Source organism: Fukomys damarensis, unplaced genomic scaffold (assembly GCF_012274545.1).
Source record: "Fukomys damarensis isolate Sample0158 unplaced genomic scaffold, DMR_v1.0_HiC HiC_scaffold_22, whole genome shotgun sequence".
NCBI lineage: Eukaryota > Metazoa > Chordata > Mammalia > Rodentia > Bathyergidae > Fukomys > Fukomys damarensis.
In genome coordinates this window covers 8,077,844-8,094,559 of record NW_022900934.1, presented here as the reverse complement: position 1 = coordinate 8,094,559, position 16,716 = coordinate 8,077,844, and the positions used below count along the sequence as shown (strand labels likewise).

Below are 16,716 nucleotides of genomic sequence, written 5' to 3'. Positions count from 1 at the left end.
TATAAAATGGCCACAGAAGAAAATTCTCTACCAGTAAGACAGACTTTAAAAATTTTGACATGATAAATGCAACAAAGGAGAAAAAAACTGTTTTTTTTTTTAAAAACATTTTATTCTAACTTTCAAAGCATTTAAAGGTATACAAATAAAATCTGATAACACTTTTGGATTTAAAATTCTAACCAATTTTACAGCAGGGAGAAAGCACACACTTATTTTAATAAATGTATACATTCATTCAAATATAGAGATATAAATGTACAATTCCAAAATATTCTAAAAATATAACCTAAAAATAGAAATTATCAAAAATACAGAAATATACAATATGCTTTAGAGAAAACTGATAGTAAAAATATGCATAAAAAGCCACATGTAAACAATTTTAAAGTATTGCACAAATCTATGCATTTTGCATTAATGAAACCATATTTTCTTAGATTTAAAAATCACACAGAAATGTTATGCAATCTTTTTTTTTTTTTTTTGAGATAGGGTCTCACTATGTAGTTGAGTCTGACCTGGAACTCACTATGTAGCCCAGGCTGGTCTCGAACTCCCAGTGATCCTCCTGCCTCAGCCTCCCAAGTACTGGGATTACAGGCATGCGCTACCACACCACGCCCGGCTTGTTATGTAATCTTAACAAATACATTCTTTTCTTTTTCATTTTTGGTACTGGGGATCAAACTCTGGACTTTGTGCTTGCGAGGCAGGTGGCAGCACCACTGAGTTAAATCCTCAGCCCAACAAATACGTATTTTCTTGTTCTCCATATAACAGAGGGAAAGTGAAGGGTAGAAAAGTCATTTTCTTAAGATCATAATAAATATTTTTAAGCTGGGACCAAACTTTAGATAATTTCCCAGCACAACAGATCCTAAATTTATATCTTTAAATAAAAAGTGACTGAAACAAATTACCACTGGCGCGCACACACACACACACACACACACACACACAACTTCATTCATCCACATTCTGATACCATAGAGGAAAACACACTAGTGAAATAAAAAAAAATTTCAGGGTACTTTGATCAAATTGAGTAAATCATTAAGGTATTCTTTTAGAAGAACTTCTGGCTTTATTAAACTGCTTCTGAAATAGAGCTATTCCCTAATTTCTCAATAATGTCTCCACTGAAATGCAGAAAAGACAGTTTTATGAGTTGATCACTTTAATCAGCTTGGATGCTGTCATCAAGCACCTATACACCCAAGTGTCACAGTACACAGAGTTACAGTAAACAGACTGTCCTTATGCCCCTAGGTCCCAGACTTGGGAAGATTTCAAGTCCCAGACTTGAAAGGCAGAATCAGGCCTTTTGTTGTGAAATGGAAACTTACTCTTCAGAGTTACAGATTTCACAGTGAAGCTGGAAGGGCAGGTGCAGAAACCCTCGATAACATTTACCCTTTATATGCTGTTGCATGAGCTAGTGTTCGAAGTTTGCTTTCCAGGAATGCAGAAGCCACAAGTACCATTCTTACAGGAAGTTAAAGATGGTTGTTCTTGATTTGGATGGAAAAAAAAAAGTCTGGAAAATAAAGTATGTCCTAATTACAAATCAAAGCAATGAGAGAAATTATCTGACTGGGGTGGGGTGGGAGTCTCACCAGAAAGCTAGAATTCTCTCATTGTCCTAGCTATCACCATGCAACTTTCTGTTGCTTGAGATGCATGGAGTCTGACAAATTTTGTAGTGGAACCAGACTCTTGGGAAGGAATAAGAGTGTATTTATTTGTGCCTCATTCCAAAACTTCATCTGTAAATTGCTTGTCGTCCTGAATATCTCACTTGTCATTGGATACTTGCAATTGGGAAACGGTCGCTGGTTCTCAGCAAATTCTAGGGATGCTGTGAAAATGGCAGGGTGAGGGAGGCCGGGTGTGCATACCAGGGTGGCGCCCTACAAGGAGCATGCTGGGAATATCAGCGCTCCCTGTCGGGTGATGTTGGGGGTTTCTGAAGCGGACGCGTAGTCAGGTCCAATCGTATTTCATTCGCTTGGGAGAAAATAACTGGGCTTGCAAACGCTTCGTTTCATGAAGGGGATTATTTCTCAGGACAAGGCTAAAGCATGACGTATTAGGCCCAGGTTAATTGGAAGAAAATACTGTAGTAGAAATTAAGTAGGTTGGGATGTAGGAATGGGAAGGCTGGTGAGGAGGACACGAGAACCTTTCTACTGTCCGCAAAAGTACTGCCTGACATACTGCAGTGCAAAGTTATCATTCTGTATTCAATCTGGGCTGAATACGTGCTTCCTTTCTGTGTATGTACCGCATACCATAAACCGAGACCCCGGGGCCGAATGTGGGCCACCAACACGTTTTTACAAAGTTTTACTGGAATGCAGGGATGCTAAGCAGAATGAGGCTTTCCGAAGAGATTCATGCTCCGACTCCAGAACTTGTGGAAAGGGGGACTCTACACGGCAAAGGGGACTTCGCACACGCGCCTGAAGATCGTAAGATGGGGAGACCACTCTGGGCAGTAACTGCCCGTGGGGCACACGGAGGAGGAGAGACCAGAAGCACGAGGGACTCACTCAGCTGACTGTCACTGGCTTCAGATGGAGGAGAATCGCCAGCCAAGGGACACGGGCAAGCTCTAAGAGCCGGGTTTTGGCCCTGGGCTGATGGCAGCAATGAAACGGGGACCTCAGGCTGGAATGCGTAAAGAACTAAATTCTGCCAGCAACACAAAGAAGTGAGAAATGGATTCCCCTCCAGGCCCCCACCCCGCAAAGGATGAAGTCTCACGGACACTTTACGTTTCGCCTAGAAAGAGCCATGTCAGACTTCTGACCTACCGAAATGAGAGAATACATTTGTGTTGTTTCACCCAGAAAGTCTTAGTAATGCGCTATGGTAGCAGTGGAAAGCATACACAGCAGCCCGTGCATTCACACTGAGCTATGTCTCCAGCCCTTATTATTAATTTTACTTTGAGACAGGGCTCTTGCTAAGTTGCCCAAGCCGGGTTCAAACATGCAATCCTCCTGCCTCAGCCTCCCAGAGTGCTGGAATTCCAGGTGTGTACCACCACACCTGGCTCCATCCATTTATTTTGAGTGTCCATGGCTGCTTTCAGTTTACAAGGCAGCCTTCGTGGATGTGACAGAGACTCTGTGGCCCACAGGGCCTAAAAGCTTTGGTGCCAGCCTCCCGGCTAAGTATTTGTTATTTATATTAATTTTCTGTGACTGATACTATTTTTGTCCCCATTTTGCAGATAACAAATGGAAGCAGAGAGGTTCAGTAACTTCTCAAGGTCACTCAGAGAGTTGGGGCGGGTGGGAATTCGAACCCAGGTCTGGCTGACTTCACCCAGCTCACCCCAGCCCACCCTGCAGATCATGAAGAGCACCCCAGATGCTCACCCAAGGGTCTCATCTCCGGCAGAAGGCCACGGGCAGCACCCGGTCGGGCACCAGGATGCCCAGGTGCAGCATGCGGACTGGCTCCCTGTCTGTGGCCACGATGTGGAATCTGCGGACGATCTGGAGGATGCACACAGCAGGAAGGGTCAGCCCATTGTCCTCCCACCCCCTGGACAGCACAGAGCAGAGCCACAAAGCCGGTAAGGACTTACCCAGCAGAGGGCCAAGTGGAGTTGGAGCTCGGCTAATCGGCGGCCGATACACATTCTTTTCCCAATGCCAAATGGAAGGTGTGCAAAGGGATTGATCTTTTTCTTCGCTTGAAGCCAACGTTCAGGTCTGAACTGATCAGAATCTTCAAAATTGTCTTCATCAGACCCGAGTACATAGGTATTTAGCATTAACACTGTCTAAAAACACATAGAAAAATGTGACATTTAAAATAACAAGATGCGTTGGGGATGTAGCTCAGTGGCTCTGCCACCTGCCCCACAAGTACAAGGACCCAAATTCGAACCCTGGTGCAAGAAAAAAAAAAAAAACCCAGAAGAGAACATTTGAATGGCAAAATTTACAAAGGTGATTATCTTACACATGTGAAAACAATTCACAGATTTATAATGACGATTGCATTGAGTGCTTAAAAAATGCCAGGTATCAAATAGGCATAGCACTTTTCAACTTTGCCTTTCATTTTCACAGCACCCTCCTGTGGAAGATTCTATTATTCACCTTGCAGAGGGGGAACCTGAGGTGCACAGACAATACACAACTCACTCAAGACCACACAGGTAAGAGGGTACTGAATTAAGGTCTCTGTCTCCACAGCCACTGTTCTTATTCTGTTTTAAATAATCTTTCAATTGCCCTTTCTGTATGTTTCTGAGATAGATGCTCCCCTAGCAAAAGGGCTCAGGGACATCTGGTGAATATTTGGAAAGTGCACCCTTCAAAGTCTGGTGAGGTACAGAACAGACAGCTTCTACTCACCCCCTTGGGTAAAGCATATTCACCAAGAACTGTTGCCTTATTCAGAGTCCGAGTTGTAAAGGGCACACTTGGGGTGAGCCTGAAAAATAAAATTTGTTGAAAAGGGCGCCACAGACCACGTTCTGTCTGAAATGTCAGCGGGGATGCAGATTGTGTTCAATAAATAAGTGGTGCATGTACTTCTTCTCCTGCTTCATCCTCAAACTGTTTGGTGGATGCTTCTCCAAGTACTCTTCATGAAGTTAACACTACTAATCCTAAGATGTGAGTTTTGTTTTCTAGAAAGGGTATGTAAAGAATTTTCAAAACATGATTTATATCCGAGGCTCAAATAAAGACATCTCTATGTCTTCTTATATAAGGAGATGGTTCTGTTGGTGAGCTTTTGTCTCCTGTCCTACAATCCCGCTCTGATCTTCACAGGTACTAAAAACATTCATTAGAGTAGCAGTGATACTGATTAAGAGGGCAAGGCCCTGATTTCCCAAGATTTGACAGAGTTTTAAAAGGATTTAGGAAATGAGTGATAGAAATAAATACCATCTCAAGTTCTTCTGTCTATAATCGGATAAGGGCATTGTCTGAGTGGGGTGCTTTATTCCTATTGGCTTAGATATAAATTCTTACCTCATGGATTCCTTTAGACAAGCCTTTAAGTATGGCATTTTCTTCAAATCCTCTGCCCGTGGCGACTGATTCTCAGGCAATACACTTTGAATTTCATTAAGAAGTTTTTGTTGCACTTGAGGATTACGGGACAAATTGTAGAGAATCCACATTAAGCTATTTGCTGTCTGAAAACCAAGCAGACACAAACTTCAATTTCAGCAAATAAAATGGCTTCAGTGTGACTGGCCAAACAGAAGGTGATGGCTTCCCCCTTGCCCCTGTGAATATAATGGTGACATTTTTTTCTCATGTGTTATTTTCTCTGTCTTATACAAATCCAGTATCTGAAGTCGGACTTATGCAAAACATAAAAAGTATGGATAACTTATTTACTGGGTAAGCCAAAATAGAATTTTTAAAATAATCAGTGGCGGTAGGAGAAATTAAAAATATAGTTTGACACAACTATTATTGACACAGAGACTGCAGACCACCTGTGACCATTCCCAGGGTGTGATAATGTGTATTGCTCTGTACTGCTATGGGAAACTTGGTGAAAGATTCCACTCTATTTTTTTTCTTAGGATTAAATGTGGGTTTATAATGATCTTAAAAATATAAAAATTTTAAATAAAACCAGTTTCACATGAAAATTGAGAAAAGTGAGCGATAAAGATCCTTGGTGTGCTGCTGATAAAGCCTTAATTTTAAGAAGTTTTCTTGCAGTGCAAAAGCACAAGGAGCTGCATTTCTGGAATTCAGAAGTTCTTTTGGTCACACTCTAAAAGGTTAACACAATAATGAAAAGTTGTATCAGGGCTCCAGCCACATGCGAAGAGCCCTGGTAGGAGGATGCCCGCACTGGAAGAAGAAATTCTACCACTCAATGGAGGATTTTAAGGAATTGGTTGCAGTTTCAGACAGTCCTAATGGATGCCATTTTTTTACTTTTCAAAGGCAATGAGAAGGAAAAAAAATAAGGGTGAAACCAGCCAGTATATCTTTGACCTACATCATATTCACCACCAGTAGTTGTATGTATTTGTTTTTAGGCCTTGCTAACTTCAGCTAAATATTCTGCTGCAAATGGTCATCACCTCCTCCCTCTGCAGACACAAAGACGCTGTTTAAGTACCATGTGCCATTCTTGCAAAAGAGCAGAGTGCAAGAGAATTCAGAGCCAATGATTATTTATTATTTTTGGAAGACAGTGCCACCAACGCAGCCTTCTTTATGTCAGAGGACTGTGGATTTGGCTGCAAATAAACCGTGCATGGCATTACTCTAAGAGTCCCATTTACCAAACAGGAAGAGGGTGTAGCCACCAAATTAGAGACACTTTTCAATTTCTCTGATCCTCCAAATGTGACTTTCAGAATAGCAATGACTAAAAAAAGAGAAATGGATGAAGTGCATTCTGTATCAGTGAGTCCCTGGCCACATCTACCAAACAAAGATTCCACAAGGTGGAAAACTACAGCTTCCACCATAGCTGGGACTTTGTAGGACACCTGCAGGACCACACTATCCCGGCCTGACCTCCAGGGAGGAGACTCAGCTCCTCTCCTGGCCTCCTGCTTCTGTCCTTTCTCAGCTAAGTTCATTTTCCATCCACCAGCCAGAGTCCAGTTGTCAAAGTACAAGTTGACCAGGTGATTCTCTTGCTCAAAATGTTTCAGGAGCGCCTCCCACTAGAGGTGTAAGAAAACCCAAATGCCTTAAGTCTCAAACAGCCCTGACTCACCTGGACCATTCACTCGTGTAATTGCAATTCTGAGTAATTTTGCTAGTTCATGCTCCATCTCTCTTTCTGCCCCAGGGCCTTTTCATGTGTACTTTCCTCTACCTCTGGTGCTCTTCCATCAGGCTTTCTCAATGCTGGCTCTACTTTATCATTTGAGTCACCACTAGAATTGCTTTTCCAAGGAGGGACCCCTACTCACACCCCCAAAGCACATACCACTTTCTGAAATGATTATATCTATCTGTGTACATGTCTTCCCCATCAGGCAAGTTTCATGAGGGGAAGACTTTGTCTCTGGCTTGTGGAGGTTTCTTGACAACCTAGGAGGGTCCTTAGTACATAGTAAGTACTCAGTGTTTCCTGATTTCTTTCATGTATCCACTAAGTATGTACTGGTTGTCTACAATGCTGCTACGTGCTAAATATAGCAGTGAGCAAAACGAAGTCACTGCACTCCCAGAGCTCACATGTGGGCTGGAATAAGGAAGAACAGATAAAACTTCACAGAACCTCCCAGAGTGTGCAGTGCAATAGGAAGGTCAGCCACTTGGGATGGCTTCCTGCCTTTCCCAGTCTCCCAGAGCAAGAGGAGAACTGAGAAGGATGCTGTCCCTGTGGTACAGAAAACCCTACTATATCACTAGGCCAGAGATACTCTGTAAGGGGAACCTGTGGCAAGAAAATGAACTAGTTTACATGCTGCACAGAGACTTTTAGGTGTATGAAATGTTGGGCCAGTGACAAATATTAATATACAACTCTTCTGTGATAACTCAGAAAGTGAACGAAACGAACAGTTAAACCTGAATGACCATACTGGTATTTGTGTCTGGAACTGCACTGTATGGGATATCTACTGACCAACCAAGTCTGAGACAAAATTTTGGTATTTAAAATTAGCTGTTTCATTTCAATTAAGATCAAGTTATCCCAAGCTCATTATATTTATAATTTTAAGCAGGAAAAATACTGACCTGGGAGATGGCATTTCAGTATTTTTATAGTAAATATCACCAGCCACAGGTTGGTATTTTGGGAGGTAACACATGCAATGGCCTAAAATATATCCAGTTTTTAAAAATGTAAACCATTTTGCTAAGATGGGGAGCTTTCCTGCTTCGAAAGTCCTGCAGTAGTGTGCACGGTTGTCATGGCACTGGTCTGATTCTACTGTGGCTTTCTACACCAGGGCACACGACATCTCCTACCTGGTAGGTACGCACAAGAGGCTGTGCGTTTCGCTTCTAGCCTGGGACTTTTCAGTTTCACTAGACTAATGCTCAGTGAATCCAGGTGAACAATGACTTGAAAGGCATCAGGAAGGATGCTGCCCAGACCGTGTATTTACAAGCTAACCCCCTGCCAACCTTACCGTTTCTATTGCACCCAGCTGGATCTCAGTGGTGGCAGCATACATTTCTTTCCTGGAAAGCTGACTGTGGTCATAAATGTCACCAAGGAAATCTGTGCTGGGCTGCTGAGAATATTTCTCTAATCTGCTATTGATGCACGACTTGACTATTAGAGAGAAAAAAAGAGAGGAAGTAAATTGAAAATTAAGATAAAGAAAAGAACACAAATCAGACCAAAATCTTTCTTGCAATATCTAAAGGATCTTTTCAGGAATGCTGACCCTTTGCTCAATAAGCTCCCAATGCCTTTCTCCTTCTTAATATGCAGATTCTGAGTCAGGGGTTGGAGCCTGGAAGTTTGCATTTTTAACAAGTCCTCCAGTGGTGCAGATGATGTGGGTCTGGGATCATATTCTGAGTAATAAGAGCTGAATTTGGGACAGGTCAACATGAGAGGAAGTGGAGATTGGGTCCATGTTCAGGATCAGAACTTACTGAATACACATCCATTGAACTCGCACACGTGTACACCCATTGTACAAAGTGCTCACGCATATTGATAATGACAAAAATTTTAGCATTTATAAAGTATATTTTAAGCACGTGTCTCCCTCACTTTAACCCATGGTAACTTCCAGACTTAAGAATAATGGTGACGGTCACGGTAATCATATGCACTAAGGGTAGGGCAGTCAGCACTGGAATCCTGAAACCCGCCTGCCTGGTTTCCATCCCAGGCATCACCACCTACCTGCCTGACAGAGTAGCCACTGAACAAGAGAATAGTGATGGCCCATAGGCAAGGACAGGCTGGTTGGGGCTGGAATTTTTGATCTCTAATTTTCAAGGCTGATTGTTTTTGGCTAGCAGAAATAGCTCAAACCACTGTGGCATACTGTAGCAGGTTGAGTGGTTTGTGTTTTCTAAGAGCAGTTGCATGAGGTAGGTGGTATAATTATCATTCATCCAAGACAAGGCAGGTAAAGACGCAATGGTGGTTGCATATTTGGCCAAGCCATCACGCACAGAGTATCCAGGGGGCTCTGACTCCAAAGTGCTTGTTTTGGCCACTTTCATAGGGCTGGGGATGTAGAGGACTCCCCTAGCATGTGTGAGGGCCTAGGTTCCATCCCCAATACCCTAAAGATTCTTCTTTATCATTTTCATTCCCCAAAGAAGACTGCAGAAATCGACCTCCTGACTTTCCTTAGAATTTGTCTACATGCAAAGCCCGAACAAGTTAGAGTGAGCAATTCAACTCTAAGCTCAAAGGTGTTAGACCAAGAAGCCCATTCCCAACCATCCACGGCTGCCCAGGCAAGGCAGCTGATTGAGTTGGCCAGTGGTACCTGACTTGAAAATGGTGTCCCAGGCCAGAGTATGTGCCTGCCAGACTCTGGTGTTGAGGCTCCTGTGCAGCTCGACTGGGGTGACCATCATCTTCCCAAAAGTGCTCATCATCTGTGGGAAAACACAAACGCCTTCTCATCCCCAACTCTGTCAACGGCAATGATCGCCCTGCAGGAGGAGCTTCCTGAACCACGGCTCCCAAAGGCCGGAGTCAGAGGATTCCTGGGCCCTCCTAGCAGGTCCTGGGAACCAAGCCCTCCACCTCCTCCTGCAGTGGAATAATGAAAGTCACCGGGATATGCTTCATAAAAGTTTTAGGACTTAGGAGCTCAGTGTAACCAAAAGGAGGGAGGGGGCCATGGCTTTCATATTCATTTCAATTTCTAATAATTTTCTAACCTCAGCATTTCTCAAATTAATTTAAGTGTTTATCGTATGCACACATCACCTAAACTGGTCCAGTATTTAAACAATGAAAAACTTCAGATACTTGAGGAATATTTTTCATCAACTGATTCCTAATGGGAACATCTCAAATAGGCATAAACATAATTTTTTGAATTAAAATATCCTCGCCTAACAAAGACACAATGGATTTAACTTGCTTTATAACATGTACAAACACGCACACACACAAATATACACATCTAAATTAATGAACCACTGAAATAAAATGTGCGTATGTAAATTCTAGGAAGCCACCATGATGCATGCTTATTAAGATGCATAAAGCAATCCTGGGAGAGCTGATAGCTAAAAGTGCACTTACTGTTTTGATGGCCATGATGAAGCTCAGAGCTTCCTCTCCTATGTTCTTCTGAAGGAGCCCAAATCTCTTCTCATACAGTATGAGGCAGATGCCTGTTATTTAAGATAATTGTCACTGTTACACAATTGTAACGACAGTGGTGTACATGATTAAGTGATTATTAAAGACTCGCTTTTGGGTCCTTTAAAAATGTGGTCTTTTCTAAGAAAAAACAAAGAAGTCTAAGAACATCTAGGAAAAGCGAACAATCTGAAAGAAAGGGGCATGCACTCTCCCCTCCCTTTCTAGAAATTATTTTTGGGTGCAGTGGCCCGTCCCCTAAGAGCCCTCTGGTCAGAGCTACACTGTCCTTGGTCTTGTCCATCACACAAAAGTCTAGGTCAGAGGTGTGGCTGCATCAGAGCTCCACCCCTCCTTTAGCTCCAGTTGCATTCTGCTGCCTTCTGTGACCAAGGGGAAGCCGTCCTGTGAGGACGAGACCAGAAGGCTGTGCACTGAACACTCGCTACTCGCCAGGTACTGGGTTACTGCTTTATGGATGTTTTCTTCTGTTTATTCATTTTATTCAGGCAAAGCTTTTTTTAAAAAAATAAAATAATCAACTTTTATTTAAAAACCTTTTTACCTACAAAAAAGTTGAAAGAACAGTAAAATAAATACCTGTGTCCTTTGAACTCAAGTGAAGTAATCATTAATGTTTTGCAACAATTACTTGCTCTTCGGGTATACGTGTATAGATAAGTACGCATGCAAAACCACTGCAACTCATAATTTCCAGCCCTCACAACTTCATAATTAAATAGCTTAGCAATAAAGTCCTAAGATGAAATATATTCTGCTCTACAACTATAATGTCACTAACGTTCTGAGAGTATTACCCATTTCAAAATACACCTACTACATTTAAAAATTTCCCCGGTTGTCTTAAAAGTTATCTTCTGTAACCACTTTCTTTTGATTCAGGATCACTGCAAGCACTGTTCGATAGGCGGATAATTAGCTCTCAATTTACAAACTAGGATACTGCGTTAGGAGGATGAATGACTAATCTAAAGTTAGAAAGTGAGAAGCGAGAGTCGATAAATGTAGTCAGGACAGCTCTGTGGCTTTTCTGACTATGTCCGTATTTCCCAAACTCCACTCATCCTGTTCAGCCTTTCAAAGTGGTGCACATTTTTATTCCACAATATGCAGGGTAGATACAACCGGGAGTGTGCCTGATATCTTCAGGTGGTCTGTGGACTTCTACATTTTAAAAAATTACTTATATTCACAGTAATATACAGTGGTAGGCAGTCATAGGGAATACTACAAAGTGTATACACACATATAAAAATTGCAACATGCCTGTTTAGCAGATGATTATTGTTTTTAAAAAGCATATTAAAATTAAGATAATACTTTTTTGCTTATGAATACCTAGGTTCAATAGCTAATTGGCTCCCACTGTAAAACATCCAAAAGCACATTTTCCCACCTTCAATAATGGATTACAGTGCTATAGAAGCAGGCAAGCTGGTCCATCTGCATGTTCTGCTATTTTAAAACCACTAAGTACAGGTAGAATCAAACCACGAGTGCCAGTTTTCCAGTTGTGGTGAATTTTGGGGTGCACATTGCAAATTGAATCTACAAAATTTTGCACAGTGCAAATGCAGCATTCTTTAGACATGGATCTCTCATGTAACAGCTTGCTTTTGAGTGTCACTGGTGTCACATGTGGCAGACACTGTTAATGGCCTGCCCAACGTTCATTCTTCTCCATTCCTCCCACCAGGGAGCCCTGATTTTACTTAGGGTGTCAGTGTATCCATCCTCAGGCAAAAGATCAGGATTGATTTAGGACTCTGATGACAATCCCGGTCCCCGATTCCCAGCCTTCCTCAGAGCAACCACAGGACCCAGTTTGGGGGCACAGACGGATGAGAAATGCTCCTTTTGCATTCACTGTGCCTGGGGCTGGGTAGCTGGATTGGTTCTTCCTTCTCTCATCTCTGCCTAGAATGCAGAGGTAAGATTGGGAGGGAAGCGCTCATTAGTTCACGAGCTAAGGATGGACAAGAAAAGGCTGTAAAAAGCCTGGGTTCCGTGGTTCTCGAGGCTTCCCACAATGCTGGGCTACAGTTTTTAAACCACTGCAGTCACATTTTTCTTTGCCTGGCAACTAAATGCCTTTTAGCTTCCTTAATTTGAGTACTTCCAGTGGACAATTTCCAAAGCATACACTTCTTTTCTTCTTTATAATCATTCCTTCCCTTTGCTCCTCCTCCTGTGGATTTCTTACTTGCTTTGGACTTTCTATCTTAGCTGTAAATGAGGTTGGTGATAGAGGAGACCCTATGAGAGCCTTCATCTGAGGCCGCCCTGTCCAACCTCTCTCCATTAGCAGCCACAGTGACCCAGCTATTCTGTCCAGGGCACCCCCTGCTAAACATACTCCACCAAAGCTCCCCAATCCTCCAGGCTCAAATCCAAACTCTTGTCTCTGCCTTCTAAGGCCTTCTAGGAGCCGGCTACGGGTCTCTTCCCACCGCCTGCCTTTGCCCACAATCCCTTTCCAGGACACGGCCCCTAATACAGGACTTCTATCTGTTCCTTTTTGGTTACTTCTCACTCCTGGCGCAGTCGCCCTTGCTTTGCTTTTCCCTGGCAACTCATTCTTTTTTCCTCTAGTTTGTAGCACTGTGCCTAGCATTGAACAGGTGTTCAATACATATTTATTGAACTACTTCATAAACAACCCTGGTGCAAAGCGCAACCTAAGTACCTAAAAGAAGCATGGAACGTTAGGTGACCTTTTCTTTGCTGGCAGCAGTGTGCATCATCATGGAAAACTGTTACTAGAATTGCTCTTTATCTCCCAAACCACTCGCAAAATGAAGGGCATGAGTCTGTGAAGACAACTTACTTTCAAATGACCATTTGTTCAGTTCCTTGTACAAGTCTTCGATATGGCCTCTTTCATCTCGGAGCCCATCTATTCTAACCATAAAGTCAGCCAAGACCTTAAGAGAAAGCCACCACAGAAGATACATTTTAATTTCAGGGAAGGAAAACAAAAGTTTCCAGCTCAGTAAGCTAACTGAAGGGTCCGCTACATTGTATATTCACTGCTCTGAATGTTACTCATTGGGAAAAAGCACTAATTACACATTCTCCTCCCCAAGCCACCTTATCCCCTCACGACCTTGTCCTGGGTGGTCCTGAGCTCTTCCTGCAGCCACCGTGAGGCTTACATTTCAGTTTTTGATCTAAAAGTGATTCTGGCATTTTAAGAAGAGGAAAACATTTCTTCTCATCAGAACGGGGGAATAAACCACAAGGAAGGAAACAGCCCAGTTGACATAGCAGGTGGAGGACCATGACAGAGTCACTATCCTGAGGTTTGCACTTCTATTTCTATTCTTGCTGGGTGAAAACACAGCATTTTGTTGGTCAGTTGTTTTTGTTGAGTATACTGCTCTTGGAACTAGATCTGCAAATTCTGAATGCAACTCGGTCACTGAAAAGCTCTAATCTGGGATAGTCTCCCAAGTCCTTAGATGCCTGTTCCAAGAACCAAGTTCTAGATGACTAATGCCTCACACTTCATGAGGTCGAAATAAGATTGTGCACTGCACTAAGTGTAATACCTTAGCTGGTCCACACAGCCAACCCATGAGGCAGTAGCTACTGTCCTAGTTCCATTTTCCCATGAAAGAGATGGGAAAATAAGGCTCAGAGAGGCTAAATCAATCTTCCTTGGGAACAAAATTGATAACTTGCTGTGCTGGACCCTAAAACAGGGTGTGTGGCTATAATGCCTGCACATGTAACCAATGCACAGTTTAATTTGCTCACATAGTGCATTAAGAAGTACTTAGAATTTGTTACTAATAAAAAATAGAGATTTACTGTGAAATATGGATTTTTTTACTTTTTGGTGTTTTGAGACAGGGCTGAGACTGACCTGGAACTCACTATGTAGCCCAGGCTGGTCTCAAACTCATGGCGATCCTCCTGCCTCAGCCTCCCGAGTGCTGGGATTACAGGCATGTGCCACCATGCCTGGCTGTGACATATGGATTTACCACTACTTATCAAAGTGAAAATAATGATGAGATTATTACAAGGTAACACTGGCTGTGCAACACCACATAGCATAGTTTTCTGGGAATGGGGGGAGCTGTCCCCTCGAGGAAGGGCACACACAATTCTGTTTTCTAAAGTCCTTATTGTGTTTGTCTTGCTATTTTGTATGAATGATATGGCCCTTAGAAGCTTCTATGTTTGCAATCTGTCATCTCTAGGAACCAATCTGGGTCTGAGAGCAGTTCAGAATGAACATCTTCAGTGAAAGAATGAAATGAGATTACTACATGCTTAAAACCCTGTTAGGTTACAGTGTGAAATAGGAAGAAAAGGGCTAAAGGTGTAGGGGAAGTGGGAAGGGTAGGGGAAAGGGAATAAGGGAAAAGAAAAAAATATGAGAAAATGGAAATAAAGTCATTTTAAATAGGGAAGGGAGGAGGGGGTGAAAGGAGGGCGGGGGCAAGGGGAAAAAATGAGAACCAAGACCTGTCATGTAAAGGTACAAGATCCCAAGGATGAATGTAACTGTATTGTATCCCTAAAATGTACCAATAAACTCAATGAGAGAGGAAAAAAAACCCCTCTTAGGCTAGAGAATTCTGGCCAAATAGTTTAGCATGGCACAAACCACACAGAGATCTTCTGTCTGTCCACAGTCATTTCAGAGAAACCCTCACCTCAGCTGCACTGGACACGGACCCTCTGAACGCATCGCACCATTTCGTGCCTCTGTATATTTGGCCCGTAATCCTCTCTGCCGGACTGCTGCCCTCTGCCTTGCCTTGCAGACTCCTGCTTATCCTGCAAAACCCAGCTCAAGTGTCATTACCTAAGGACTTTACAAGCATTATTTTATATATGACCTTGGGATACGAGCTACATTCTCATTTTAAGACTGAAAAAATCAAGGCTAGGAAAGTCAAGTGGTATCATGAAGCTCTTAGTGGTGGAAGGCTGGGTCTCAAATCCAAGACTGGAATCATAAGGTCTGTGCTCATAACTGTTCCTTCATTACAACATATACGAGCTACATTCTCATTTTAAGACTGAAAAAATCAAGGCTAGGAAAGTCAAGTGGTATCATCAAGCTCTTAGTGGTGGAAGGCTGGGTCTCAAATCCAAGACTATGGAATCATAAGGTCTGTGCTCATAACTGTTCCTTCATTACAACTTTACTTTAAAAGAGATTAAAGGAGTCAGAAATTGGGGTCTTGAAGGGTGTAGAGTGAAACAAAGACAAAGAGAGGACCCCCGAGTCATCCAATTATATGCTTTTTCTCCCATACTTCAAAGGTGGAACTCAAAGGTTCACTAACATCCTATGTCCTCAAGAGACCCAGGAAAGCTGACCCCAGTCTGCAGACCTCATTGATTTTGTGGTCCAGCTTCATAATTTCCACTGGTTTCATTAATTTCTTTTGAAAAACACTCCGGACCCTCTGCCAGTCTTGTCCTTCCCTGGGGAGAAGAAGGACTGTATTAAGAACAGGGGAAAAGAAGAGGCATCTCCAGCCAGAGAACAACTGAGCTCTGAAAATTACACCCAGAAATATGTAGAGAACGTTAGCTTTGGAGAGCTCAGGGTTGGATTTTCTACAGGATCCACCCAAAGCACTTTCCTCCTAATCTAAGACTGTATGAGAAGGGTGAAGCCCAGATTGAGCGGGTTTGCGGTATCTGCCCAGCCCTGTTAGGGGTAGAGCTGAGCGTCCCAGGGCCTCAGACTCCAGCAAAGGAGCGGGCACGCGAATGTCCCCGTCACGTGTGGGGTTTGTTCCAGGACAACCTTGTTTCAACTTACTGACTGGGACATGATGAAAATCCCCCAAATTCGCGATTCTGCCGTTTCCTCGTAATAATAATGTTCAGGGAGCAAGCAGGAGCTGCATGTGCAGTGCAGCCCTTTCCCGGGCCCCGCCAAGTCCCCACCCTTGCTCCGGATCACACCTGCCCCGACTCGGGGGCTTTGGTATCCGTCCCGCAGAAGACGCGCGCAGTACCAGGGAACTCCTCCCCGCGCTTCCCTCTTCCAGGCACAGCCGCCCCGCTCGCCCCGCGGATCCCACTCACAGGATCATCAGCCCGTAGCCCTCCGCGCGGTAGTCGCGATAGGCTTTCCAGGGTTTGATCTCCAGCCGCTGCGGAAAGGCGCCCTCGGAGCGGTACAGCGCTTCCAGCAGCCTGGGCGAGCCCAGGTGCACCGAGTCGAAGGAGCCCAGCTTCATGCGGAACATCTGGCCGTACTTCTTGTGGTACTGCACCTGCAGGGGCGGCGCGCCGAAGGTCAGCGCGCATCCTGCGCCCCGGGCGCCTCGGGAGAGATCGAAGCCCCCCGGAGGGCGGAACGGGGAGGCCGAGGGAACCGGGGCGCGGCGAGGTGTTTACCAGCGTGTCGTGCTGCTTCTTCAGCCCTCCTTTCCAGAGAATCTGCGGCAGACTGCC

At 43.6% G+C, this 16,716-nt stretch overlaps 2 protein-coding genes across 2 annotated transcripts in view; one reads left to right on the top strand and one right to left on the bottom strand.

The window, feature by feature from the left end:
* Window positions 1–688: 688 nt before the first annotated feature.
* LOC104858086 (1,25-dihydroxyvitamin D(3) 24-hydroxylase, mitochondrial) lies at window positions 689–10,745 on the bottom strand. The gene is made up of 8 exons (XM_010618193.2): window positions 10,204–10,745; window positions 9,434–9,545; window positions 8,105–8,250; window positions 5,007–5,173; window positions 4,380–4,458; window positions 3,602–3,799; window positions 3,390–3,509; window positions 689–1,540 (listed from the first exon to the last, which is right to left on the bottom strand). The coding sequence occupies exons 1-7, from the start codon at window positions 10,216–10,218 to the stop codon at window positions 3,399–3,401; spliced, it is 828 nt and encodes a 275-aa protein (XP_010616495.1). The 5' UTR covers window positions 10,219–10,745; the 3' UTR covers window positions 689–1,540; window positions 3,390–3,398.
* Window positions 10,746–16,412: 5,667 nt separating this feature from the next.
* Window positions 16,413–16,716, top strand: part of Pfdn4 (prefoldin subunit 4) — a 33,336-nt gene continuing 33,032 nt past the window's right edge. The window contains exon 1 of the mRNA XM_010618194.2: window positions 16,413–16,557. Coding sequence (XP_010616496.1) covers window positions 16,498–16,557 — 60 coding nt within the window. The 5' untranslated portion in view covers window positions 16,413–16,497. The remainder of the gene's footprint in view (window positions 16,558–16,716) is intronic.

Excerpts from the sequence above, each read along its gene's own strand:
- LOC104858086 (XM_010618193.2), bottom strand. Across the intron at positions 5,174-8,104 it reads AGCTGGGTGCAATAGAAACG|ACAGCAAATAGCTTAATGTG; the intron begins GTAAGGTTGGCA and ends CTTGGTTTTCAG. Across the intron at positions 3,510-3,601 it reads TCCACTTGGCCCTCTGCTGG|ATCGTCCGCAGATTCCACAT; the intron begins GTAAGTCCTTAC and ends TGCATCCTCCAG.